Source organism: Vanellus vanellus (assembly GCF_965231255.1).
Source record: "Vanellus vanellus genome assembly, chromosome: 12".
Classification (NCBI taxonomy): Eukaryota; Metazoa; Chordata; class Aves; order Charadriiformes; family Charadriidae; genus Vanellus; species Vanellus vanellus.
This window is the reverse complement of record NC_138917.1, coordinates 1,924,397-1,950,767: the sequence shown is the minus strand read 5'-3', so window position 1 is coordinate 1,950,767 and position 26,371 is coordinate 1,924,397. Positions and strand designations below refer to the sequence as shown.

At 40.0% G+C, this 26,371-nt stretch overlaps 1 protein-coding gene across 1 annotated transcript in view; it reads left to right on the top strand.

Annotated features, from left to right (window-relative positions):
• Nucleotides 1–26,371, top strand: part of BEAN1 (brain expressed associated with NEDD4 1) — a gene marked incomplete at both ends in the record, with an annotated part of 60,463 nt that overhangs the window by 20,762 nt on the left and 13,330 nt on the right. The window contains 2 exons of the mRNA XM_082489319.1: nucleotides 21,998–22,207; nucleotides 24,854–24,995. Coding sequence (XP_082345445.1) covers nucleotides 21,998–22,207; nucleotides 24,854–24,995 — 352 coding nt within the window. The remainder of the gene's footprint in view (nucleotides 1–21,997; nucleotides 22,208–24,853; nucleotides 24,996–26,371) is intronic.

Below are 26,371 nucleotides of genomic sequence, written 5' to 3'. Positions count from 1 at the left end.
GTCATTGCTCCCACTTCTAAGGGGTACGTGACTGGAGTCTTTTGTACCAAAGAAATTTAAGTGTCTTTTATGTCACTTAGTAATTCTCTTTTTATTATTAAAGTATTTCAGTGTTGCACAAAAACTTAAAATAACTCTGTCATGAAGACTTTACTTAAGGCTCACATTAACAGGACCCAGGTTTCTGTTTGTTCCGAAAGCTGCATCCACACAGATAATCCCCCAGACTGCCTGTCTGTTAAGTACCAGAGGCCAGTGGGGTTAATAATCTCCACCGCTCTCTGCGCAGCTTCATTTGAAGTCACATAGGTAATCCTGCCTGTGGAAAGTTCTCTCTAGATAATCCTGCCTAGAGTCTGCCAGGATGGTTAACGTAATCGTGTCCTGAGACTGTTGAGGAAAGTATGTCTGAATATTATCCAGACTTTGATTTTGGACGTTTTTGTCAGAAAAGCAGATTCCAAGGGAGGCACAGTACTGTTATTTAAACAACTATTAAATGAACATAACAGCGCTTGAGACAATAGAGTGGCAGCAGTCACTGAAAATATTAAACTTTATCCTAATGAATGCATTCTTTTGTTTCCATTCATTCCAAGTTAAGTCCGTTAGATGTCCTTTTAAAGTTATTCCAACTGAAGAAAAGAAATTTGTCATTTCACAATTTCCTCACAGATGTGTATCCAGTCTTCTCCTAGTCCTTGCAAACCGTTTCAGGGAAGGTACAGAGACCCTCTGAGTACAAGTTTGCTTACTCTAGATTGGCCACGGAGACAGACAGGTACTCAGGGAGGTGATTTCACAGAGGTTCAGGCTGCCCTGTACGTGCACCCAGTCTCTTCTTACTGCCCAAATGGGAGACCGAGAAAGTATTGATTCCTAAAATAAGGTCCAAAGTGAAGTTCCAAAAGAGGGTGAATACTTGCTCTTAATCTGTGTGAAACTGTTATGCACCACTGAAATAGAAAGGAAAACCTGGTTTGGGGGATCACCGAAGGAAACACAAATGGAAGGCGTGTTGGAGGCACTATCATAGAGGAAAGAACTCCAACCTCAGGAGACCCAGTCTGTCCTGTGTCTGCCCATTTCTTCCTGAGAAGTCATTTCATCTTCCTTTAACTTCTTCACCTAGCAAATGTACATAACTCTACTTGTCAACTTTGAAAACTGCTTTATTATAGGCATCCTAGCACTCTCTTGAAGCAACAGAATGATATTCCCTATATTCAGGAATATCTTTATAATTCAAGCTTCTCTATCAGGAGAAAAGACTTCAGCATCCCCAAAAGAAGATAAAGGGAGGGGGGAAAGGCAAAATAACCTGTCTGCATCTGATCTGGGCGCACGTTAGTAATTCAGTTCTTACAATCTTGCTGACTAATTCAGGCTTCTTAAGACATCAAATTGTTTGTTGTAACAATAGTTTAAACAGTCTTTATCAGGCAGTTAAGTTCTGAACTCACTGCTACTTTTGCTTGTTTAGTCCCAAGAAGATGCTTTGGCCCCCAGTTAGATTTCAGTTCTTTGGAGCATTCATGAAATTTATTTCTGTTTCATTAGGAGATTGTAGATTGCTGTGGAAATTACTATCTACTTTTTCCCTGTTACAACAATTTTGCATACCAAAATGCTGGTGCTGGACTTGTTTATAAATGGCATGCACTACCTTAGTCTGGATTATCAAAACTAATGACAGCAATATCCTCTTCTCTCAACTTTTATTTACCCTTTCTAAGGATTAATTTAAAAGACTGCTGCTTCCTGTGCTGTTATATTTATTCACCATATTTTTCTCTTTTATTTGCTGACATTAAGCTTTATTTAATGCATATTGTACTGCCTGCTAAGGGTCGGTATTTGTTAATCTTGCCACATCACTAAAAATCCTACTCACATACTACCAAGTTTTGTAAGCAGAAATGAACAATGGACATAATTGAAATAGCCCTCAAGTAACAGTTAATTAGAGCAGAACTCTTAACTGTATTATGCATCTTTAATTTGAAAATTTATCTTTTCATAAGGACATAGCTAAAAAGAATAGAGGGTTTAGAAAATAACAACTAAGCATAGAATTGTGGCCCACAGGAAACCTAAAACGCAAGGCTGTGTGGCTCTGGCAGCCTGTGTCCCCTGGCTAGAGAAATTAGCAACGGCTAATGGGAATCAGTAGCCTTAAGAAAGGAGTATCATCCGGGACTATCAAGCAAAGATGCCAGTGCCAGGTCTTCCTGAAATGGGCCAGTCGTTCTGACGATGACCCTCCTTGCCCCACGAACTTAGAAAATGCCCCATTCTGCTAAATACAGCTTTTTTGAAGGCAGAGATAATAATACTGAATTATTTCATAGGATATAAAAAATTACTAGTTCAATTTCACAGTGAGAAGTGATCAGTGTTATTGTTGTATTTTGAAATACATTAAAATATTTCTTTGTATGGTTGCATTTTTTCAGGAAGAGGAGCTAAGGTTTAAAAGGGAGTTTCTGTGCAGGCAGCCTGCCAAAGGCTGCTCCCTAAACCCGCACGCACAGACAAGAAACTAATCTAGTTGAAGACTCATCTTGTTACGCCTTTTCCTTCATCTGTAATATGAAGTCTATGAATTTCAGAAAAAGCCATTTTAAAACATTTCAGTAATGCCTATAACAACACTTCTATAACACAAACTTTCAAAATGACAAGACAAGAAAAAGAGCCCATCAGGTAGGCAAACACTGTTCCCGCAGTGGAAATAGGTAGAACAGTGACAGTTTTTGAACATGCATCTCAGTGCTCCCTGAATTGGAAAATTTTGTATGAATAAAATCAAGAATGCATTTACAGTGCGTAAAGTATGCACATAAGCACTTTCCTGAACTGCGGCCTAACTTCTTTGTCCACAGTCTCTTTATAAATACATAGCAGAACCCAGCTTTTTGGCACATTAGCTTTACGAAACATGAGTTAGCGGGAAACACTATATGCGGTAGAATTGAGAATAAGATGAAAAATACAGAGCAAACAGAAAACAGTCTGCAGGGCCAGGGGGTATAAAGCCTCCCTGAAATCCTAAATTCAAATATGCCTTAAGTCATGACTGAAAAAATTTGGTTGGTTTCATCTGAGCAGCTAACAGAAGAGGCTTGTTCACATCATTACATTGCAAGAGAAGCGTTTATAGCTGCCAGGCTTTTTTCCAGAGAGAAAAGTGGCAAATAATTGCATATTATATAGAAATACATAAGCAGGGTAGAAACAAAAAATGTAATGGTAGACAACAAACTATTCTCCTGATCTGTCTTACTAAGCATCACTGGAGATTCTCATAAACAACAGTAATTCACAGAAGTAGTAAATGATGTTTATAAATGAATGAAACCCTGATGACATCCTTCTCTGAGGAGAGAAGTAGAAGTAATCCCCTCAACCCTTCTGCGTGGGAGAGCCAGAGGAATGCATAAACCAGTGCTATGGAAAAGGGAGACTAAAGAGTTCAGAGTCTAATTTAGATGATGCTCATGGCTTAAGCGCTAATAAGTCCTTCACCATCTTTGTAATGCTGCACTGGCCGTAACAGTTACATAGGAAAAAAGATTCTTTGCTGGAGATTAAACATCCTTTTATAACAACCTTATAACAACCTTTAGTGCAATTACAGGGATGGCCTTTGTTTTCCGTGGATTCAGTTGTCTGGCCCCAGGAGTGCTGGATTAATTTGAATTATGTGCGTGTTTGGGAGTCGGATGTGCTTGGTGTTCGCAGGTGAGCCCCGCTACTGCTGTGTGGCTCTCCTGAGTTGTGTCAACATAGTTCTTTGTGCATCTGCTCTGGACACACGGCCTGGGGACCATTCCTGTGTCTGCTCTAGGAGCAAGGTCAGGGGGCCGGTTCTGCTTCCAGAATAGCGTAATCGTGGCGAAGGTGTTTATTCACACAGTGCGCTTCACACCACGGCTATAACAAGTTGTGGCGGTATAACTGAGGGAACGGTGCTCTACCAGCTGAGGGACAGGAACGGTTGAGGCTGGCATTGCTGTCTGTGTGCCTCCGCTAGTGAAGCCGCAAGTCTGCTACTAAGAACAAAATCAGCCAGTCTGGGGATTCTCCCAGGAAAGAGAAATGTCAGAACTGACATAATGTTTGCAGTAATAAGCTGCGTTGGCAAAATTCTTGTAGATGTCACCAAAATGTAAATGAACTCCACTGACTCAGGGAAGCAGTCTCCAGAAGAGAGAGACACAACTTATTTGCATTTAGCAGGGGATTACAAATATCATTGTTCTCTCTCCTTCTCTCAGACTGAAACTGTTGGCTCAGTGTCAGCAGTGCAGAGATGCATTTCTCTTTCTTGAAACTAGTTTAATACCAAGAGAATAAAGTGTGTATCCCTGTGCTTGCCAGCTAGCTCTTCTTCACGCATACTTTGCTGCAGGAATCCTGATTCTCAATACTAGGAATGCAGTATATGATATAGTACAGCAGAAACATGTAGAAGTACATAACTGGTACAGAAACAAAGAGGTCAGTCAATGAAAATACACGGCAGATTCATCAATTCAATAAGATACAGTGAGGTCAGTCCACAAGCTTTTGCTGGGCTCTAAACATTTTCTTGCTCCAAGTACTATGCTGGAGACACCAGTCAGCACGGGCTTTGCAAAGCACTACAGGAACCTCATTCTGGAAAAACTCCATGGGACATGAGTTAACAAGAAGGACAGAAGGTTTACGTGATGATAAAAACACAGGAACGAGACAGGTATAATGCAACATCTTATTTTTGTATTGTCTGCAGAAAGGAAGCATCATCAGCATAAAAAGAAAGACAGTACAGGAATGTTACTCGTATTTCCCAATTTTTAAGGAATATAAAGCAAAATATGAAAAATCTAATAGGCATAAGTGCCATACTTTCATCATAAAGAATAAATAGCACGGTAATCCCAACTGCAGAAGACATGAAAGCATCAAGAAAGAAAAAACACAAAAACCAAACTGCGTTTCCATAGCAAGTCTTTTTTCCTATTTTCTGTCTTCACATAACCCATGTAATATTCATTAGAAGTAATTGCTCAGCTTAAGGAAACAGTGTGCTGGTAATTCATCCTTCTTCCACAGGCCATGGAAAGTGCAGGAAAAATATGCAGAATTAAAGCATGACTTAACACAGAGCATACGACATAGAGCATGTGCTGCAGAAAGTGTCGGTTTGGTTTAATTTAAATCACAAGTCAGTCCAAGGAAGAGCAGAGTTAAGGTATTGCCCTTTTGGTTGCTGACTTACGAAACACATTCTGTTAAAGCTCCACTCTGCTCAAACGCATTGGTGTGTCAGTTGACAGCCTTGGTGCAACCATCTGTCCGCACATGACTGCAACGCGATTTGAACACTGCCGGGCTGTGCAGTAGGCACCCAATAAAGCGTTCTTCTGACAAAATTGGATCGTACTTGTACTAACAGAGGTCAGCATGGGATTTCATGACTGAAAAAGCCAAAGAAAGGGGTCATGGTCTCGATGTTCTAAAATTGTGCACATTCAGTTCATTGTTCGGTGCTTGAGCAACTGACTTGTCTCATGGGAGATGCGAACACCCTAATGATTTGGTGTTGGGTAACATGCTACTCTTTAGCACTAATACCATGCCTTCCCTTGGAAAAGGGAGCAAGCATTTAGACATGGGATGCCAAGTTCCTGATACACCATCTTTTCTACCAGGACAGAAAAAACTATGGTGGCTATATAAGCAGTAGATGTCCAGTCGTGTAGCTGTCCATTGCACGGCAAAGTCCAGCAACACCCCTTCCTCCCCACTGCGTAGGACACTGTTTTATCCTAACGGGGAGCTAAGACAATGCAAAGGGAGTCCACAGATTTTCCTTCTGTAACCCACCAAAAGCCCTGTGCCCTGCTATACAGAGAACCACAATGCCCTGCCACAGGTTGCTCAGAAAATTGGGGCACCTGCAGGATCAGAGTTACATGGGGATAGTTCTGCTCTCGGTCCACTCCCTTGAGCCACTGTTTCATCCACATCAGAAGGGAAGAGGTGGGCGAGAAGCCTGCCTCCTCTGTCTCCTCCGCAGTTATGAAGGACAGGCAAACTGGCATTCATCAAACAGAAACAAAACATGCCCTGAAGTCAGCATCTCTCCCACTTTATGGAAACATGAAAACCTTGCTTCAGTCTGCTAAGCTGCAGTGAAAAAAGCCTACTTTTATCAGTAGAAATTGCCAACAAGAATGAGAAGAGCTCTTTATTCAAGGATGATAAGTGAAAGTTAATATTAAGGCTGACATTAGGCAAACTGATTTCAGATTAATCTTGATTTGGGATCATAGCACAGCAACTATTTGTGATAATATATGTACATACACATTTGTAGGAGGCAGACAGGGGTTCTATGGGTTTGATGTATTCATATTAAATTACTCGAGTAAGAATCCAAAGGATAGTGTTCATAGAGTAAATAAGACTAGTGAAATATTCCATTAATTCAAAGACATTCATCACAAATGTCACCACATCCCCACCAGAGAAGGAGATTCCATGCAAATGTTACGTCCATACTGATGGGGCCCATGGCTGCAGCCCGGTCCTCTCTCCCCACGTCCCTGAGCCCCAGATTGCACCCCGCAGCCAGGACTGCTTTTTGTGGTAAGGCAAGATCCTTTTAACCCAGCCTTTGACCTGACTGACCAGGCTAGTGACTGAACTTGCTATAGCTTTTTCCTGTCCACCCTAAACAAGCTGTTGTATGCAAGAAGCAGAGACAAGGTGCTGGAGCAGAAGGAAGAGGTGTTACTGCTTTCATTGGCTCTTCAGTGTTAACTACTTGGGCAAATAAGTTGACTGTATTTTTATTTAGACAAAGCTTAATGAAACATCTGGTACAAATGGTCTCTAAACAGAAAGATCCCATTCTCACAGATGAGGGTTTCCTTACCATCTCCTCTACGATTTCCTCCTCCCACTCAGGAAGGTATTGTCACCCTAAAGAAGCCACATCTAAAGCAAAGGTGACAGACCAACTACATGTTATTCCAAGATTCAAGCACCCTTCTCCCACATTCATTCTGGTAATTCAATACCAACAATGAAGATTAAGTATACTGTCTTTACAGGAACATATTAATTAGAATTAAAAATTGTTACTTCAAGACAATACAAAACCTCGAAGTTAGATGTCTCTGCTTAAAATTGCTTTTAGTGTTTACCAAAAAGAAAAAAAAATAAAAAGTGCTAAGATCAAAAGCAATTTGCCAAAATTCCAGTGAAGATAAACACTTCATTGAAAAGATACAACCATAACAAAAAAATTATATTTCAAAACTAATTCAATAAGCTTGCAAATAATGATTATAGTTATGTTCCTAACTTACAGAAACTTGCATGGACGGATAATTAATCTGATCTCATACCATGATCGTTATGCATGTACATTAAACCTGCACATGTAAAACTGCTATGAATGTTGTTTTGAAAAAGACAGGGTTCCCCCAGCACATCTCACTGACACCCTGCTCGTTTGGAATCCTGCCTCAGTGAAGTGTCTGCTTCTTTGTAATTTCATGTTTGGGAATAATTGAGAGATGAGCAGATAACTGAGCCAGTGCACAAGATAATTTGACTGCATGCTGTATTGATTCCTCCTCTAACAATTCAGGAACTGCTGGTGATGGAAGATTGTTCGGATAGAGTAACAGTAGTGCAAAAGAAATTACAGGGTACCCGTGCTTCATCAGTGATATCTACCTCATAGTCAGTGAGAGAGTAAAAGAAGAAATCTTGTGCTAAATTAATCAGAGTAAACGGGACCGTAATTCATACAGTCAGTAATCATCTTGAAAAATATCGTAAATTAATGCATTATACATTGTTCATTACTTTCTATCTCAGTCACAGTAATTTTCTAAGGTTGATATGTCTATGTTTCTCTTAGCGGAACTTTTGGGTAATCAAACACTGATAAAGGGCAACACGAGGAATAAACATACGCATTAGTAGGCTATCTCTAATCTTTCTTCACAGACAGGGTTTCTCTCCAAGTAACACAGGAGATGAACAGGAGCAGCGACTTTCCTTTCAGAACCAACAAGCTCACTGAACAGTCTTAACGCTTCCTCAGTCAACAGGGTTGTCCCCTCCTTCACAGCCATTCAGTGCCTGCAAGCTCAGCTATATTGTTAGCAATGAGGCCATCTGTTTTATCATCAGCCCCGTCTTCCTTGGCCCAACCCTAAAATCTGGTATTTTAGGAAACTATGCAGCAGCTGTTAGTTAGAAAAATCTGTGATCTCATCCCCAGAAGGACTTAACAAGATAGCATTAACAAGTGACACAGTAAATATGAAGACATCAATTATTTTAATAAACCAAACAGCATGATGTATCATATGCTGTCAGCAAAAGAGACATGAGGATCTAAAGTGAAAGTCCCACCACTGAATGATATTCAGTGCGGCTTTTAGAAAAAATTGTAGTAGGACAACATGCACGGGCTAAACATGACAAAGCTGTAGGTGTAGCTCCAGAAAACATAGTGGTTATCCTTGTTAACACTTCTAGCACATTTCTCCAAGTAACACCACTGCAGAAGCTATCTAGAAGAAGGCAGGGGTTCAAAAAGGGACAGAAAATAAAATCCTGTATATCCAGTAGTTAAAACGAACAAACCCAAACAACAAAACCCACAAACCAAATACACACACACACACAAAAAACAACCCACACAAATCACCAAATCCAAAAACCTGCATCCCCTCGCTGACTTACAGTGGACAGCAGGATGTCTCCCTTCTCGAAGTCCTGAACAACAAATCACTGTAGTACAGTCTCTAGACACCCCCACCACTCTTGATTCAGACCCCTCAACAAATACCTTGTGATGTACAAGACAAGAATGAGGAGTTAAAGGAACTAGTTGATACATGCAGAAATTTCAAACCTTTTCTACTGAATGTTTTTCCATAAGCTTCAGGACAGTGGGCACTTCAGATCCAAAAAAAAAATTAAAACAATCAAAAAAGTATCCACTTTCCATTTCCCCTCTAGCTGGGCATTTTTCCAGCACAATTATATTTAGGATATGCTGTGAAGTCCATGGTTTTACAAACTCTGAGAAATAGCTGTTCACCTGCTACTCCAAGGTAATGTAATATTGCAAAATCGCTTTGAGGCAATAGGGTAATTCTGAGTTTACATCTTGTCTCCACAGCAGATCAAAAACTTACTGTTAGCTTTTTAATAATTAATATGAGGCGCATCTCAGCTTTTTACATATTTCACTTTCCAGTTACGATACCCATGAGGAGTTCATTCTTACGTTAAAGCACAAGTGCTTTAAAGAGGAAACAGATGCCTTTTCTAAGGTTATTCTTGTTCCATTTCAGCAGATTAATCAGTCATTGCACTGCTCTTGCTTTAAGCAGTTGAAGTTTGAGGCTTCCATATTGTCTTAGCATTCACTTGGTCCTCATTCAGCCAACACTCCCGCAGGCAGGTGAGCTTTGGTGGAGGCCTCACACTTCAGCCGTGTGTCTCACCAGACCTTGCACAGGTGACCCGTGGAGATCACCGGGGTAAAACATGAATTCCAGCCCTGGGGTTCCATCATAGTTGTCGTTACTTGGTCCGCTCCAAGAGCCACAGCACATTTGCACAGGAGAGGACCGAGATTTTACTACTGTTCAAAGCTCTGTGACTCTACTGCTGTTGGAAGGGATTTTCCCCAAGTCTTTAACTGCAAGGTCTTTACTAAGATAGTGTCCAGCACAGACAACACATATCCCATTGTATTTTTGCTAGGATTCGATACTTCTCTAGTAACTCTGGAACACCATTTTTCCCCTTTTATTACTTTCAGTGTTATATCACTTTCGTGAATAAGCCTTTTCCAGAATAGCATTCACTTTTCTCCAGCTCACACACCATATTTCTACTGTGTCGTACAAAATAGGAACTATTTTCATGCTGTCAGTTTCTTCACAAAAAAAGCCATTGTCTACTAATGCAAAGAATATAAAATTTCAACTTGCTTTTAATCTTTGAATGTCTTTTAATCTCATTTTTTATGCATAAGAAACTGAAGATGTTCATATATTTGCACCAGAATTGAAGGAGCAGTATCCCTTATGCAAATATTAGTCCACATAAGAGCAGGTGCATACAATTTACATATCTAAGTTTAGCAATCTCTTTGAGATTGTGATAAATTCTCTAATGAGAACTCTTTACATTGCCCTCATAATGAAGGACATTCTGAGTTCTCCTGTATTGCAAGACTATAACGTAATATATACCTTTTTGGTAGGGAAGAAGTATGTTCAGCTAATTTGAATAGAAGCACCTTAACTGGCCACACCACGTGAATCCTCTTGGCCTCCTTATGAGCCTAACAATGTAACTCTTATCTGCCTGCACATAGTTAAAATGAATAATTAAGGTAGATAAGAGGAAACTGAAGAATGGGTTCTTCTTTTGTGTGTGTTTGATTCTTTTTTGTTAATCAACAATTGTAAGAGTCCTTGCTGTTAGCAAGTAGGTAGATGAAAATCGCTTTGCAGTCAATGTCTGATCAGGATAACCAGGGACAGAAATAACTTCCTTTTCTGCTACAAAGTTGTTTATATCTTTCTCCATATATTTGCCCATGCACTTGAAAGGTGATAGAAGAGAATTTTACATTTCAAAAGAATTTTTGAAAAAAGCTATGAGATTCTTAGTGGAGAAACTAGCACCTATAGTTTCTCCACCAAGAATCTCATAGCTTTTTTTTCAAAAATTCTTTTTTTTTTCTCTAATGGGTAAATGGGAACAATTTAACAGGCACATTTCCACTATGAATATTAATAAAAGAGATATAGGATGGTTTGCATGCAGACAGGGCTCAGGAAACAATGGAGGGTCAATTTGCTCTGCAATGGTGGGTTAACAGTCAAAGGAAGGTCATTCTGCCTCATCCAAAATAGTAAATTGTGTCCAGAGATAAAATCGCAGTTACGGGATAAACTGCAAGAACAACAGTTAGCGACCTTTAACATCAGACTAAACACACAAAGCACATCTCTGATGTGAACACTGCTACTGCAGGAAGGTGGAAGCTGGATGGTATTTCTCTCTCCCTGTTGTTCCAGGCAGTATCCCTAAAAGAGCTTTCATTTAGGTAGTCTTATTAGAACCACCCCTGCAGGGCACACATTTTCTGGGACTGAACCATTTTCTGGTCCGTTTTGTTCAAAAGGCCAGAAATACTAGCTGGCCTTAAAAGCAGTTGGTATTCCCAGTTAAGACGCTGTCAAGGGCACTCTGGGCACCGCAGAGGTTCTAACCCACATGCAACACCGTTCATTACAAAGGGACTTATAAAACCTTTGTAACTCAAAATTTAATCAACTTTCCCATAACATATAATTATTTAAATGGAGTCTAATCTAAGAAACAGCGCGCTCACAGAAAAAGCCAAAGTTCTTGTTCTAGCCTTACTCTGCATCTTTCTGTTATTATTCTCACTCTATCTCATTCAGTAGCAATGCAGAACAATGCACGTGGCCATTTCCATTTCCTTTAGAAATATATTCTTTTTTTTTTAATCCTCTTTGAAAATAGTAAATAGCTTCATTTTAAGTACAGGGAGGAATACCCACAGCCTAGACTTCTATTTGCCTGGAGAGAAACTGGTGCAGTGCACACAGATGCTTCTCATGGCATCTGTAAATATCAGTCCCTCTCAGCCTGTGTCTTCTGTTTGGGGAAGAACCCAGGACCTCTTCTGACTTCCCAGCAGGTAGGAAGGTGTAACTACCTCATCTCTAGCAGCTATCGATGTTTACCCTCTGCTGAAACTACACTTGAAGGGGAAAGTATATGTTATATTTAAGATACACACATATACATGCTGCACTTTATACAGAAAAGTGAGTAAATGTACTTTCCTAAAGGCTACACTTGTTTGGGGGAGGGGGGGTTGCTTTTAAAGTCCTTCCTCTGCCATCTCAAAGGGAAGAACAACCAACATCATATTATTTATAAGAAGGAACTACGTGGAACCTATAAAATAAGCTGGATAGGTAAGGCAGCAGAATGTTACGCTACTCCAGGAGAACCACCACTGCCTAACAGCTGGGGAAAGTTACTGTTCCCAGTCCCTCGTGGAGTGAGTCTTCTCTTCAGCCAGACTCAGCTCTGCCGGCCCAAGGTACACACGGGACAGCACAGAATACGCAGTGTGTACCAGGGAGCCCTTACACACTGCACAGAATACATATGGAATGATGTCTGGCTGTATGGCAAGTCCTGTACTCCGGTTTACCAATTCTCTAACCAAACAGGTCTCCTATGGTAAGCAATAGGGATTTTAAAGACAGGATTTCCCCCCACCTGGTTTTTCAAACAGTAATGTTTGAATAATTTAATTTCCGTAGATTTCCAGTGTCCTTGAATTTTGGTGGCTCCTTCAGCAACAAAGAAACTAGGTGATTGAAATCATCCCAAGAATCAATATCTGTTTTGCTATTATTGACATTCCTGCAGCTGTCTAAGCAGAAGTCCTCATCTTATTCAGACAAAATCCAAGAGAATGAAATCGCTTCTTAATGGTATGAGAAAACTCCTTGATTTATGAAAGCAGATACTGCTGTAGCTTTTACAGATACAAATGATAATGTAAGTCATGCTATAGGTTTTGTATACTTTGTGACATACACACCATAATTCATATGGAAGTGCACAACAACACTGCAAAACCATTTTAATTATTTAAAAAAAACTCAAGTCACCTTGAAAGAAAGACCGAGATATATCACATATGCTATCACCTCTTAAAAAAAGATCTTTGGATTCCAGCATTTTTTAGCAGGTTTCTATCTTAGCACCCAGCTCCTTACATAACTGGCTGGATCAGTATTGCAGTTGTCATTATTTCCTAAGCAGTAAATGCCAATCATTCCTCTATATTATTTTTTTTAGTAATTACCACTAAAAAAGACTGGAGATGAGGATGGAAAAATAAATAGGTTTATTTCAATAGGAAAAGTCTAAATAAGAAGCAGCACATAGCCACAAGTACTCTAGAAGGAGTGTTCAAGGTATATAAAAGGTGGATATGATTCCTGAAGCTCAGTTAGTAGTTCAATCTCTGAATTTTGTTGCAGGTATCATCCTTTATTAGCTCTTTTCCAGAGTTCCAAATCATGTGAGCAGGTTAATGTTTGCTGAAGATGCTGGTTAACAGAGCCAATTGAACAGTGCAGTGCAACAGAAGGAAAATACCAAACTTCATCATTCAAAAAGTTTCACAATTTGAGCCAATTTAATAACAATCAGGAGTGGATAGCTGATTTACAGATTCATAAACGCATATAGCAGGCAACAGAACACAAGTCAGCTGCTCACCAACTGATACTGTTCGAGCTAGCAAGCATTTCATCCCTGCCTTCTCATTTGCTCTGTGGAAGTGGAAAGTAAAGTTTGTAAAGAATGGAACTTTTCTGTGAAATGTTTTGGCTTTGGGGTTTTTTTCTCCCAATATATATTAGGTTTTCTGCCTGGGGTACATCTTCCATGAGCTGTAATCTGCCCTATAGCTACCTCTTTAGGTCACATCAGATATCGTTCAGACAGAGCTCAACCTCCTAAAGAGGAGACATGAGACATCTCGATCACACTTCAAGCAGACAGACTGCTGAGGGAAAAATATAGAATTATTGCCAATTACATTTTTTCAAACCTTTCCCTCTCAGAATAAAAAGAAAAATTATTGTATTGCTACATTTTTGCCCAAATTCTATGAGAAGCTTACGTGCCAAAATACCAGAGTTTCTCACAATAAAAAAAAAATTACTGCTTTTGCTCCAGTCAAGTCACTACCAACCTAACTTGGATCTGAGCTTGTGAAGGTAACTTTACTTTAATGGGTAAAATAGGATTCTCATCATACTTATTTCCAAGCCCTAATACAGAGTTTCTGAAAAAAGTAATAGGTTCGGGTCCCACTTATAAAATTGTATTAGTTCAAAGTTGTTTGTGTATGAGAAAATAGGGGAAGAAATATATTGTCCATCACAAAAGCGGGCTGTTATACTTCCAGAGTGATTTGTTTCACTGCAGTGGTATTTATCATGTTGATAAAATAGACCGTGGATCTGAAAATTGGAAGATTTTTCCTGTTAATTTGAAACAGCACCCATACATGCTGCTGTGACATCAACATAATACCCTAAAGCCACAGCATCTGAAAAGATTTATTTTCTGAGCCCTTATGCAGCCACATTCTCTTTGCTTCTGACATTCTCAATTTGCAGGCTGCTGGTGATCCAATCTTATTCATTCTGGCTCTATAATAAGGATGTCAATGCAAGAAGAGAAAAGTCATTATCTGATAGCCGGCAGACATGATAAAAAGGCAGAGTTAGATATCTCAGAGGAAAGGCCACCCTTTCTGCCTTGGATGAGCTTCTCAAGGTCATGGGCGGCTTTTGTACCTGTAAGTATGCTCCAAATTCACTTTAAGCTGAGGGCATCAGATAAAACTGAAATGTGCCTATCACAGTCTCATGTCTGAATAAGGTTTTGATTTTTTACTATTAATCAGTGAAAGGTTTTAATTATGAGTAGAACATACTATGCAACAAGAAAGATCAAAGAGGCAATGCGAGCTGCAGAGAAACTTAGTCTAAATTTATGGGTCCTGCCTGGTTAATGGCATTCATATGGGTTGGGATTACGCTGAAGTATCTCCCACAGTAGCAATAATCAGGCAAGACTAGTTAACCATTTGTATAGAAAGACTTTTACCTCAAATTTAAAAATGATAATGAGTATCGTCTGGTTTTGGGAACTGTTTAAATGTCACAGTTGCAGCAACTGGCAGCAAAAACGTATTTATTCTTCGACTGTCAAATCACTACTAAGTACCATTCCAGAAGAGAAGCTACCATCAAGCACAGGTTAATGGGCTCTCACAGGCAGTAAGCGGATGAAGTTTGAGCTGCAACATACATGAGCTAAACTAGATCAACCCATCTTTAATCTATGAATACATACACCATGCGATGCCTTTTACAAGCCACATTAAGGTAGAAGTTTGAAGCAATCCCTGTAGGGTTGTTACTGAATATCAATTGCAGCTTAAGAGGCAGCTGAAATTTCTGTGCGCGAACCAGAAAAGCATACCGCACAGGAGGACGGCGCCTGAGCGGCCCCTGGGCTGCTGGTAGCAGGGGCACAGTGTGAGAGGATAATATGCTCCTGGGCCTCCTAAACGGAAAATTCCTTTCCCCATACTATTCGTATGACTCCTGTAAAACTGATTTACAGAGAGGACGTTTCCCAAGTTATTCCACTCTTCCACTCCTTTGCTCAACTTTGCTACAAGATAATAAGATAAATGCAAAGGACCAACAGCCTTGCCTGTTCTTAGCATCATCACCAGTTCCTTTTAAACACTATTTAACTATTACACGTACTAAGGCAGCAGTTCCTATCTGCTTGCTGTGTCTCTCCAGAGTATAGGAACAATGTGCTGCACAGTGAGTATAACTGGGGAGCTGCGTGGTTTTATTCTTTTGGCGTTAAAAACATGCAGATGTGAGTTTGCATTGTAGCATGACAGTCTGCACAACTGTACAGCTGCTTTACAGGGCAAGAACCCAAACATTCAATGCATTCAGATGTTAAGGCAGTACCACCTAATTCATTGCACTCGACACAAGCCACTGCCGTACCCTGTCTTTAGTGACCAATTTTCCAACTTCCAAACTTCAATGCTACCTATAAACTCCCTGTACTTACTCAGTTTTTAAGTCCTTCTGGGTCCCTAGTTATTCCTGCCTTAATAAGTTGCCATCACAGCTGCTGTAGATCTTATGCGATGGAGCACTCAGCAGTAGGTGTGCCAAGGTTACTCTTTCACCAGAGGCACAGAAGGTAGTCTTGCAGGAAGACAAAAAGCAGGTTGCAAGAAGCTATTTGAGGAGAACATACCTAGTTTCTTCCCTATCCAACTGGTCAGAATTAGTCAAATGCACTGTATTTTCCTCTTTTTTATAATGGGGAGGGAGCATTCAGTTCCAGTTTTGTCATTAAGTGGGACTCTTAACCAGGGAGTCAGAAGAAATCATAAATCCATCAAAAGTGTTCCATGGAAAATGTGCTGATTTCAATTTTCAGCTGAGCTGTTTTCATAAGCTTTTCCTTTTATGGAATTACTGACTTTTTTTAATATATTCACTACACTTAGGGATTGGAAAGGTTAAAAAAAAATCATAACTTGTTAAATTGCCGTTCCGTTTAAAACTGGCAAGATTGTTTGGACAAAAATAAGAGCTGAACAAAGTATAAATGTAAATCAAATACAAGCTGGATTTCGATGTGAAGCGGCTCCTGATGTATACTTGGGATAACCAACTTAAGTCCCATAAGGAGATGACATCCTAGCATTTACCTAGCCAAAGTGGGAGGTTCCAACCTTCCTCAGGATCCGGATGGAACAGCTTTGAATCCAATGGAGACTTTTTTTAAAAAAAAAAAAAAAAAAAAAAAAAAAAATATTTAGCTCCTATGTCCTATGGGGCCTTTGCATTCAATGACTTGAATAATATCTCTCTCTCCCTTGCTACAGTGATGCTCTGTGCAAAGCCATCACCTGTGATCCAAAACCTTTTTCAGCTTGTTTTGTAATGCACCCGCCTTACTCATTCTGTGAACTCCTGCCTGGGAGCTACAGAAATAAGCAGTGTGATAGCAGCCAGGTAGCAGCTGCAGGCAGGGCCTTATTTCACAGTACAGCAGCAAGTGCAGAATCCAATTGGTCACTCTTGGCCAGACTAAATCATCTTTGAATAGGAACTGTTCATAAAGGCAGTATCAACAAAATCTTCATCAATTCCACTAATTTAGCTTATCTGTGTGCCTCAGTGAGACATCTCAACTCCTTCTTGCCATCTGTCAATCTCCTCCCCTTGATAAAGAGACTGTATATTCCAACACCGTTCCAACCAGCGATTAAAAAAATGCTTTAAATTGCTTTGGTGTTTGAGAGACTTTGTTGTGATTATTTAAAAATCAAAGCATACTGTGCACTATCCTATACTGAGCTTCCTCCTACTCATTTCCAGTCCTGTACACTTTGTTAATTTAAAGGTAGCAGGAGGTGCTACATCATCAACCCCAAACAACTTGTACTAACCCAGAGCGTACATGTAATACAACATTGTTCTGTCAGCGTGCTTCAGCTCTAGTTCAGCAAGTCATCACTGAGCCCGTTCCCTCCTCGGGCAAGGCTTAACGGAGGCTGGCAGAGATGCAGAGGTGCAGGATTCTGCACACAAGATCCTCCCAGTACAACACATCAGCAATTCTTCATGAGCTGTCCACGGACATTTCAGGCTGGGAAAAAAAAACCACTCCATGTCTCATCCTCTCCACCAGTGATAACATGAATTACCATCTTTATTAGAATGACAGATTTTAAACCAGGGGAAGAGATTTGGTTATCTTAGTAAGATCCAGCCTTAAAATCATCTCCAGTTTTTAAAGGGAACAAAGAAAACCCCATCAATTACAGAGACGGTTGCAGCTTCACTAGTGCTGATGTGTCTTCAGAAAAAAAAAAGAAAAAAAAAACCACAACTATTTCAGTTTGGAGAGAATTGATTTTCATTTACATGTAGTGCTTCCCTTCTGTCTCATCTGGGATACAAGCACACAAAAGCAGTGGAGAAGCTATATCTTGGATGAACCAATCTCCCATGAGGCATCTGCACACCAAGACATTCCACTCTGGCAGGATCTGACCCAACTGAAACTTCAACATTCGTTACTGCCAAGTTAGAAAGGAGTAAGAAGTGTCCCTTCAAAGACAGGTGAATGAGAATGAGAAATAGCACAATGTACACCAAAAATGTTGAGTTGTACTATGCCTTCATCAGTTACGTCTGTCACTTTACAAGTCGGTCTGTTGAGATACAGGAGCACTGTGTAAAATAATATAATGTGACATTTAAGGGATTTTGCAGATGGATAATTTATTGTCTAACACTGAATGGATAGCGTAGGCAATTTTCCACTAGTACTCTCATTCTAAATGAAGTGTTCCCTCAGCCATATGTGTCCCTTGCATTGTATTCACAGCTGAAACAGCCAGCGCGTTCCGTTTGTGCTGCGTCTGGTTAGTCACACAACTCCCATCACTGGATAAAAGCAATGATTTGTGCATCCAATATAATTCATACTTAGAGGATTAGATATAAAGTATTCATTTTTATGCATGTATTCTTTACAGTTTTCAGTTTCATGGAAAAAATACAACTTACCTCAAAAAAAAAAAGAAGAAAGTTAGCACTCTGCTATTGCTGTTATATTTATGGGCTTTACATAAATTTCCAGATACTTCTATTCTGAATGGAAACAAAGTAGCATTTTTATATACAGAAATGTACAGTTTATCAAAAGACAACATATTTGGATAAGAGGAGAAATATTTATAAGACATTCCTTTGCCAAAAGTAATATAAACATCTTTTGCCCCCAAAAATTCAAACCCAAAGAATTTATACCAACATCGTGTCTCATCCTATAGTTGTTAGTCACCGGAGCAATTCCCATAGTAGTAAGTCAGTCTGTAAAGTCCGGAGGACTACACTCACAGTGTCAAATTGAAAATAATACCGTAAGAGAAGCTTAGCAACTGCATATTGTTTTAGGAACTAGGCTGAGCTATTCATTCTTTCTAATAAGAGCAATATTGCGATCTTTACCAGAGACTGGGTTCAATTAGATTAAGAGCATAAAAAAAGAGGAAGATTCATGATGGTGAGAAGCAAGAGATAAAACAGACAAGATTTGGAACAGCTAAGGAAGCCCTGAGAATGTGCTAGATATATGGGCTGTCTTGAAATAAAAAATAACACCTCAAGTACAAGTGGAGAGTATAAGAGAGAGTACTTTCTATTTGAAGTCACTGCTAACCTGTTAAATTCCTATAAAGCCAAATAGGACCAAATATTAGTGCTCACATTGGGTGGCAGCGCAGGAATCTACAAAATAGTCAATGTGTTAAGATACCAGCTGGCCTCCACATACAACTAAAAAAAAAAACCCAAAATCTAGTCATCTTTTATTTAGACAGTCCCTTCCTGTTAAGAGGATCAGTTAGAAGCTGTCCGAGTTTCAAAAGATCCAAAAGCACTTGCTGCGGCCTCTTTTCTGTCCCACTGAACTTGACAGGAAGTTCATCACCAACTCCAGTTTCAGTACTGCTTGACTTCAGTTTGAAGACCACAAGCCTGACAGCGCTTAGAGCAGCCTCACACCCCAGGCTCACGGTCTGGTCACGATGGCAACAAAGTTGATTCTTCCCATCTGTCTATCTTTACAAGTCAGCCAACATTACCAATAAATTACCGCCAGTACTCTCAGTTCAGGTGTCAATTCCCAGCAATGATGATTTAAACTACCTGGCACTCCTGTGATACTTGCATCTTTCAAGGAGAGACTTCGCAAAAATCTGAAAAAGCAAGGCTGTGGAAAGCCAGCGGGAGTACACACTGGACACATTACCAACAGAGATAGTTAAAAAAACTGCGCAAGTGAGAAAAGCGATTAGAATTGTAAACTTTGAGGAAGTTTAGTTGTAGTGCAAGGGCTGTAAGATCAGCGGAATCTACCCCTCAAACATATCCCACACCCGAAACCTCTGTGTACTAAGAGTATTAAGTAGGACAGTTTCCATACCCTTTAGATTTAATGCTACAGAATCAGTTTAATTTTCAGAAAATTCAGTTTTCTCTTTTGGCATAAAACGCTTTGTAAAAGCTCAGCACATTTCTTGGCTGTCTATCTTAATTGCTCATAAAGATTCTCAGCCAACAGTCAAGTGCTTCCAAAAAAATTAACAAAAACCCTACTACATGCTAATTCCCCAGGTTTTTTATATTTCTAGTCAGTTCTCTCAGTGTCAAGTGTTGGCCAATGATAATATACATTGGCTTGAAGCCATCGTCTTCTTCTTAAGCTTAGTGTGACTGCAAGACACCGAGTGGTATATCCCAAAGGAAGAGAGTGGGGAAGACGTTGCTGAACAGTATCTGCTAACATCTATCCACGTAAAAAGCACTTGCACTTCCAAAAGCACATATTCACTTCACAGAACATTCAAAAGAGCAAAATTTTGTTAGCCTTGGTTTCTGTAGGAAACAAATTATTTATCTGTTCAACTGGCATATAGCCAGGTATAAACATATATCCATGCCATATCTGAAAGCTAGTCTTGGTATATGTGCATCTCCAATAATTTCTTGCATCAATAAAATTCTGGTTTTCTTGGTACATAGTCTGATACTGAGCAGGTAATAGGAGATTTCTTTTTGATTTGGGGGTGGGTGGATGGGTGGGTGTTTGTTGGTTGTTTTTTTATAAACTGTGGATTAAGGATAGGAAATGGGTGCTTACTGCAACTTGTTTTCAAGACCTGAGCCCAAATTTGCATGCCCAAACTTTTGTCCACAAATAAACATATGGAACCTTTTACTTCAGCAGATAGAATCCCTGTTTAAATCCTGAATCATTTTTCCCATCACTTCTGACATTTACCTCCCCTCCATTAGCAGTGCAATCCCCCATAAATACCTCTATGGGCAATTAATTCACATGGATAATCGTCTGTCACCGGTTGATTCTCTAGAGGAAACACTGTTTAACTTCTGATGCTCTCTCTTTAGCTTGTCTCAAAAGGATATTTGACTCGCGAATAAATTACTGGAGTTATTCTGACTTTTCATAGTTTGGGATAATCTTGCATTTTCCATTTTTCTCCCTTAAGCAGATTTATTATTGATCTTAAATAATGCATCTAGGGATATACTTTTTTTTTAACAGAGGAAAGCAGTTACAGTTTTTGCCACGTACAACATGAGTGCGTTTCAACTGAAAAATCAAAATGGGGTGGAAGTAAGAGTAGTGATGTTGCTGTGTAGATCTGCTTGCCCGGAACAGAGGCGCACGAGCGTTGTGGTTTAGGCTCAGCTCAGTCTGCGGTTGCCCGCTGCACCACAGTCCTTCCACGCTGTTTTAAGGCCAGGTCTGTCTGCCCGCACAGCCCCTTCCTTGCATAGTATCAGGCCAAACGAGGGAGGATGAAAGAAGAACTGCACCAAACCTAACTCTCCGCAAGGTGTGTAGCCAGTTTGAACACTAGGAAAGCCCGAACTAAAGCGCTGGTTTGGCACCATCCTTGGGTTACTGTTTAAATATATGGGGGAGCCCAAAGGGCAATAAATTAGGTTTAGTCATTTTCAGGTTTTTAATGAGCAAATTTTAAGGGCTCATTGGGATGGTTTTCTATTTCAACAACTTATTAGATGTTAAGGACCAACAGCACCACCATATTGCCCAAGCTTCTGCCTACTAAAAAGGCAGATTTTTTGGTGAAAATCCAGTGCCACGCTAAGAATCCCACTCTGAATGAGTCTCTTGCCCCCTCTGCTCCAAATCAGTTTCTTGGGATGCCGACTGCTCCCCCAATCTAAAGCATCCCCTCTGCTACAAAAGCATGCTCCGCTGTTTCACTCTCACCCAAAACTTTCTCTGCAAAACCTTGGAGTCTTTTTACACCTAGTAACAACATGCAATTCCTGTTCTGCTCAGAGCCCACATTTTTGAGTTTCCAGATTCCTCCTTGTGCATGGAACTTCTTTCAGCATCAATTCATGATACAAAGAATCTTTCCAGGAATAAGTAATCAAAATTGCCATTATGCAACAGACATCATTGACTCCAGCAGGATATTCGCCAAAAACAGGGAAACAACTGCCGAGTGACTCCCCCAGAGTCTGTTACTAACAGCTCCAGAAATCGGTGTAATAAATAGGTTGTCCTTAAGAGCATGAATTTCTACAATGGTTCTGCTTCAGGCTGTCTCTTAGGGCTTTGAAAGCCCTTAGTTTTGGCATCCCTATAACCACACTTTGTAAATGTCTCTTTTCACGACTCACACGTTCTTTCTCTCTCTGCTGTACAGAAGTTCACTTGAACCAGAGCAGCCCAACCAGTGAATTCCCCAGCTACGGTGAAAACGGCAATGATACCAGTTTACTTGTTTCACCCCTTCTGGTGGCTGGAGTAGTGATCGGACTTGTGCTATTTCTGTCCTGCGTTACAATCATCGTTGGCAGTCTGCGCAAGGACGGACGGTTAAGACACCCACATCTGAGGAGAGATGCTGTTTATGGTAAGATAGCTAGTTACAGCAAGAGAATGTTTAACTTTATTAATATCTGGTGCTACAGGCAACAAAAAGCATCTGGCCGCTGTGCAAGGGATAAAAAAAATAAAATAATTAAAAAATGGATGAGTAGGTCACAGGCGGCTTTGTAGTTTAATAACATCTTTGTGCTGGCACTGAATTCCCATAGTACAAGCTCCATAGTTAATGGTTAATGTAAACAAGACCAATGCCAACAGCATTTCTTAAAGAGCTTATTTTCCCTTGGTACAGTATAAGATTTCTTCTCCATCGCTAGACTCCTGATAGTTTATTTTCATATGCCATTATAGCCTTGGTACAGCATATAACAATTTCTATGTGTTGGAAAGCCAGGCATCTTTTCAGCTCTGCAGTGTGCACTGACCCGCAACAATGAATGAGTGGGCAATCCCTTCTTTTCTGAGCACAAAAGTTCATAACTAGATATATACAGAAAAACAGGGCATCAAAATGTCATGACAACCGTCATCATCATTAATTATATCATTAATGACATCAATGTCATTACAACTGTCATCATCATTAAAGAGACTGGTTTGCTATCAAAAAAGTGCCAATTCCTATCCCCCTACCCCCGACAAAAATCCCCCATACTTTAAAAGGATTTTGGAATATGAAGGAGTTAATTGTAGAATCATATTTTTGGCCAATTTGGGGGTTGCTGACCAGAAGTTAAAAGCCACCTTGTCAAGGAAATGACAGAATCTGATTATTTCCTATATTTAAGGAAAAAAAGAGTTACAAGTTAGTTTGCAAGTCTTCAGCTAGTAAAAATTCCAATGATAAGCAGATTAACGAATTGAGTGGAGCATCAACAATTTTTGTCAGCTGTGGTTCGGCTCCTCTATCTGCTGTTTGTTATGAGAGTACAGTTCTTCGTGTATTGTTGAGCTTTTTCTCTTTATATAGAAAAGATAATAATAGTGAGCCTCATAAAAATGCATTGGCTCAAATCTTGATTTCACTGAAGTAAATCAAGTATCCACTGAAGTCAATTTGACTTCATTTAATTATTTGGACCAGGAATTTTCATGTCTAGAGGAAACACATTTCCTAGGATCAGTTTGTCCACCTGGAACCAGGAACAATTATTTTTGGCTTTTCCAGAAACTTTTATCCAAATAAGTGAATAATGTCTATGTTTTGGGAATAAATTTTAGACACCAAGTGACAGGCAAATTCCCATGGCAACCTACAAAGGGAAAAGGGGAAAAAAGAATACAAAAAAAACTAATGTCTACTATTATGGTAACATCTATTTTTCCTACTTTTCAGCAGCTAAATTTGGGATTAAATAGTTAAACCCAAATTGGAGTTACTGTTTTACCCATGAACAACAATATTTTGGCATGGTAAAATACTGACCATTAAGATTCAACCACTACATTTAAATCTACTGCTACATTTTTTAAAAAACCCTGCAGCCAGGCGAAAACATAAAGGACAATTTTCAAACTGCTTGTTAGAAATAACAATGCTAGAGAAATGGAAAAAGAAAAGCACGGTGATATTTTCAGAGAAATTCAAAAGAATAATCTGAAACTAAATTGTGCTAGTCTACCCAAGTGAGAATTTTACATTAGCACACGCCATCCTAATCTCTCAGCATGCTTCCACCGGCCAGCAGGGGCGCAGCAGGAGTCACTGGGAAATTGGCTTCCTTCACTTCTCAAGTGAAAGGGAAGCACAGCGCATGATAGACTGGATTAGTCCCAGTAAATTCCTCGAGAATAAATTGGCAGAGGTGAAAACTGCCAGAAGGCGGAACAGGCAGTTCTATTGAGTCCTGCCCTTCACCCTTTGTTGAGAGAGATGCTACTTTAATGTCACTTTAGAAGCTGGCCCTTCTCTTCAGGTACTATCTTAATGCACCGAGTGAAACGGAGAGACCACTTTATTTTTAAGACAACTGCGGGGGGGGCAGGGCAGTGGAGATTGCTGCATTTCCACAATTTGGGACATTCTTATGGAAATCTACCCCAAAATACTGAGCATTAACTAACTATCCTCAAGGACAGAAGACAGCATGAAGTTCTTGGTATTTCTGGAGCTATGAGGCTCCTGTGTGAAAGCATTAAGAAAGCCGTGAAGCAGGCAGCAGGTGATTTTCTCTACTATTATCCAGTTTTTCCCCTTTTTGTGAGTGTTTTTATTGAGAACAGCATTTTCTCAAGACACATACCTACAATCAAACACCTAAGCCTCCTTTTAAAAACCTTCACAGAATTGGCAAAGTTTCAATCTGTGCGACTCCTGGGAACTTCAGCTATCCTGCTAACGTTTGAAGCTGCATGCAGCAGAACTGACACTCCTTTTCAACCTCTGAGGCACAAGAAAAGCTTTAGGCACTTGCATCTTGTAGGGCAGCACTAAATATATAGTCCCTGTGCCATAGCTTGAAAGACCACAGTTCATCTACAGATGAGGCTAACTCGCTCTTAAAAGAATAGAAATGTCCTGTGAAACCCGATTGTTCCAGAACACCAATAATTCCTCTACCTCAGATAGGTTTTATTTTCTGATTTATGGCAGTGTTTTAAACAGTGATATTGTCTAAGAGAATCCACCATGGAGGAAGAGAGCAGCAAGTATTAATGGCTTCTTTTCCAGCTCCAGATGGCTTCTCTTATGGTGGCTCTTTTGGAGAGCTGAGATCCACCTGCATGGAGGAGTTTCCCCCAGCTTTCGATTTTGGTTCCTATCTGGATACGCTTTCTCAGGTCAACGTCATGTATCCCGATTCACCTCCACGGTAAGCACTTTTCTAAGATTCTGAGTGTTATAGTCCATTATAGTGTATATAGCCCATTATAGCCCATACTATGCAGCCTGTATAGTCCTGCGCTTGCAAAGAAGAAAATAAAACTGCTAGACCTATACCCACTACAAACATGCAGGTCACACTAAACACAGCCAGACCTTGTTTAGTTTGAGTATAAGTTCAAGCCTTCCTTAACAGAATATATCTGTACTAAATAAAGGCATGTGTACAGCCAATTCTCATTTACTAATAGTCACGTTAAAATTTATCATATTGATGAAACACACGAGTATACAAGAACAGCCATCGTGAGTGACAAGTGTCATGCTTTAGGCTGTCTTTATCTCCTCTGTGTGCCTCATGCACCTTGAGGTTAATAAATCAAGGAATTCAGTTACTCCCTCCAATGACCCAATAGAAATTGTTTTAAAACAGAGTATCGCTTCGGGCTTTCTGTAGTGGTGTACCTTACAAACAGCAAATAATGGTTGAGGTTGAGCAGCCGTGCCCCTCTCCTCTTTTTTCCTTCCTCTCCTTTTCTTCCTTTTAAGCAGATTGGTTAGAGTTAAACTTGTATACTCACAAGGCCAGTCCTTCTCTGATTGCTCGCGTACATATGCAGCGTAGACAGAGTCAGTAGTATGAACATACAATATACAGGTCTTTGCTTTTTTTATTCTATGCGTGTTTTACAAGCAACCCTTTATGTATTACAAAGTCATACCATATAATAAATGGACTTTTAGAGACAGTGTAAATATTTTAGCAGAAAGCTCACGTGAGAAAAATTATTCTGAGCCTGGCATCTAAATTTGTAGAACTTCATATAAATCCACTCAAAAATGTAGACTGGTTTTTGGACCCACACCCACAAGTCTTTACTAATAAAAGCCTGCCAGCTGACACCCAAGCAACAACTTGAGTGGGCAGCTGGCCAGATTTCTGAGAACAAGCTCAGACTCCTGTGAACAAGCTCTGAGAACATATTTCTTTAGCAGACAGGTCTCCTAAGATTATACCAAAGGTTGCTTCCAGTTCCAGTTTGAAACAGGCCCAGAGAAGGATTTTCCACCTCCATGGAGTTCCCTGTTTGGAAGCAGATACAGGACAGCACTAGATGATCTGGGCTTTCCTGTATATTCTCCAGCAATTTCTGTAATAAGCCTGGCACAAGTTAACTATCTTGTGTCCTGCCTTCTTCTAAGAAGCTATTCTGGGCATCAGTATGAGGATCAGAGAGACATAAAGGTGTCCAGCCACTGCTCCTCAAACTTCTCGGCTGAGTGGACTGCGTCCCCGAGGGGCCCAAGACCTGACACTGCATACACACGCAAACACTGCTCATCCCGTTAATTGCCAGTTCTGCA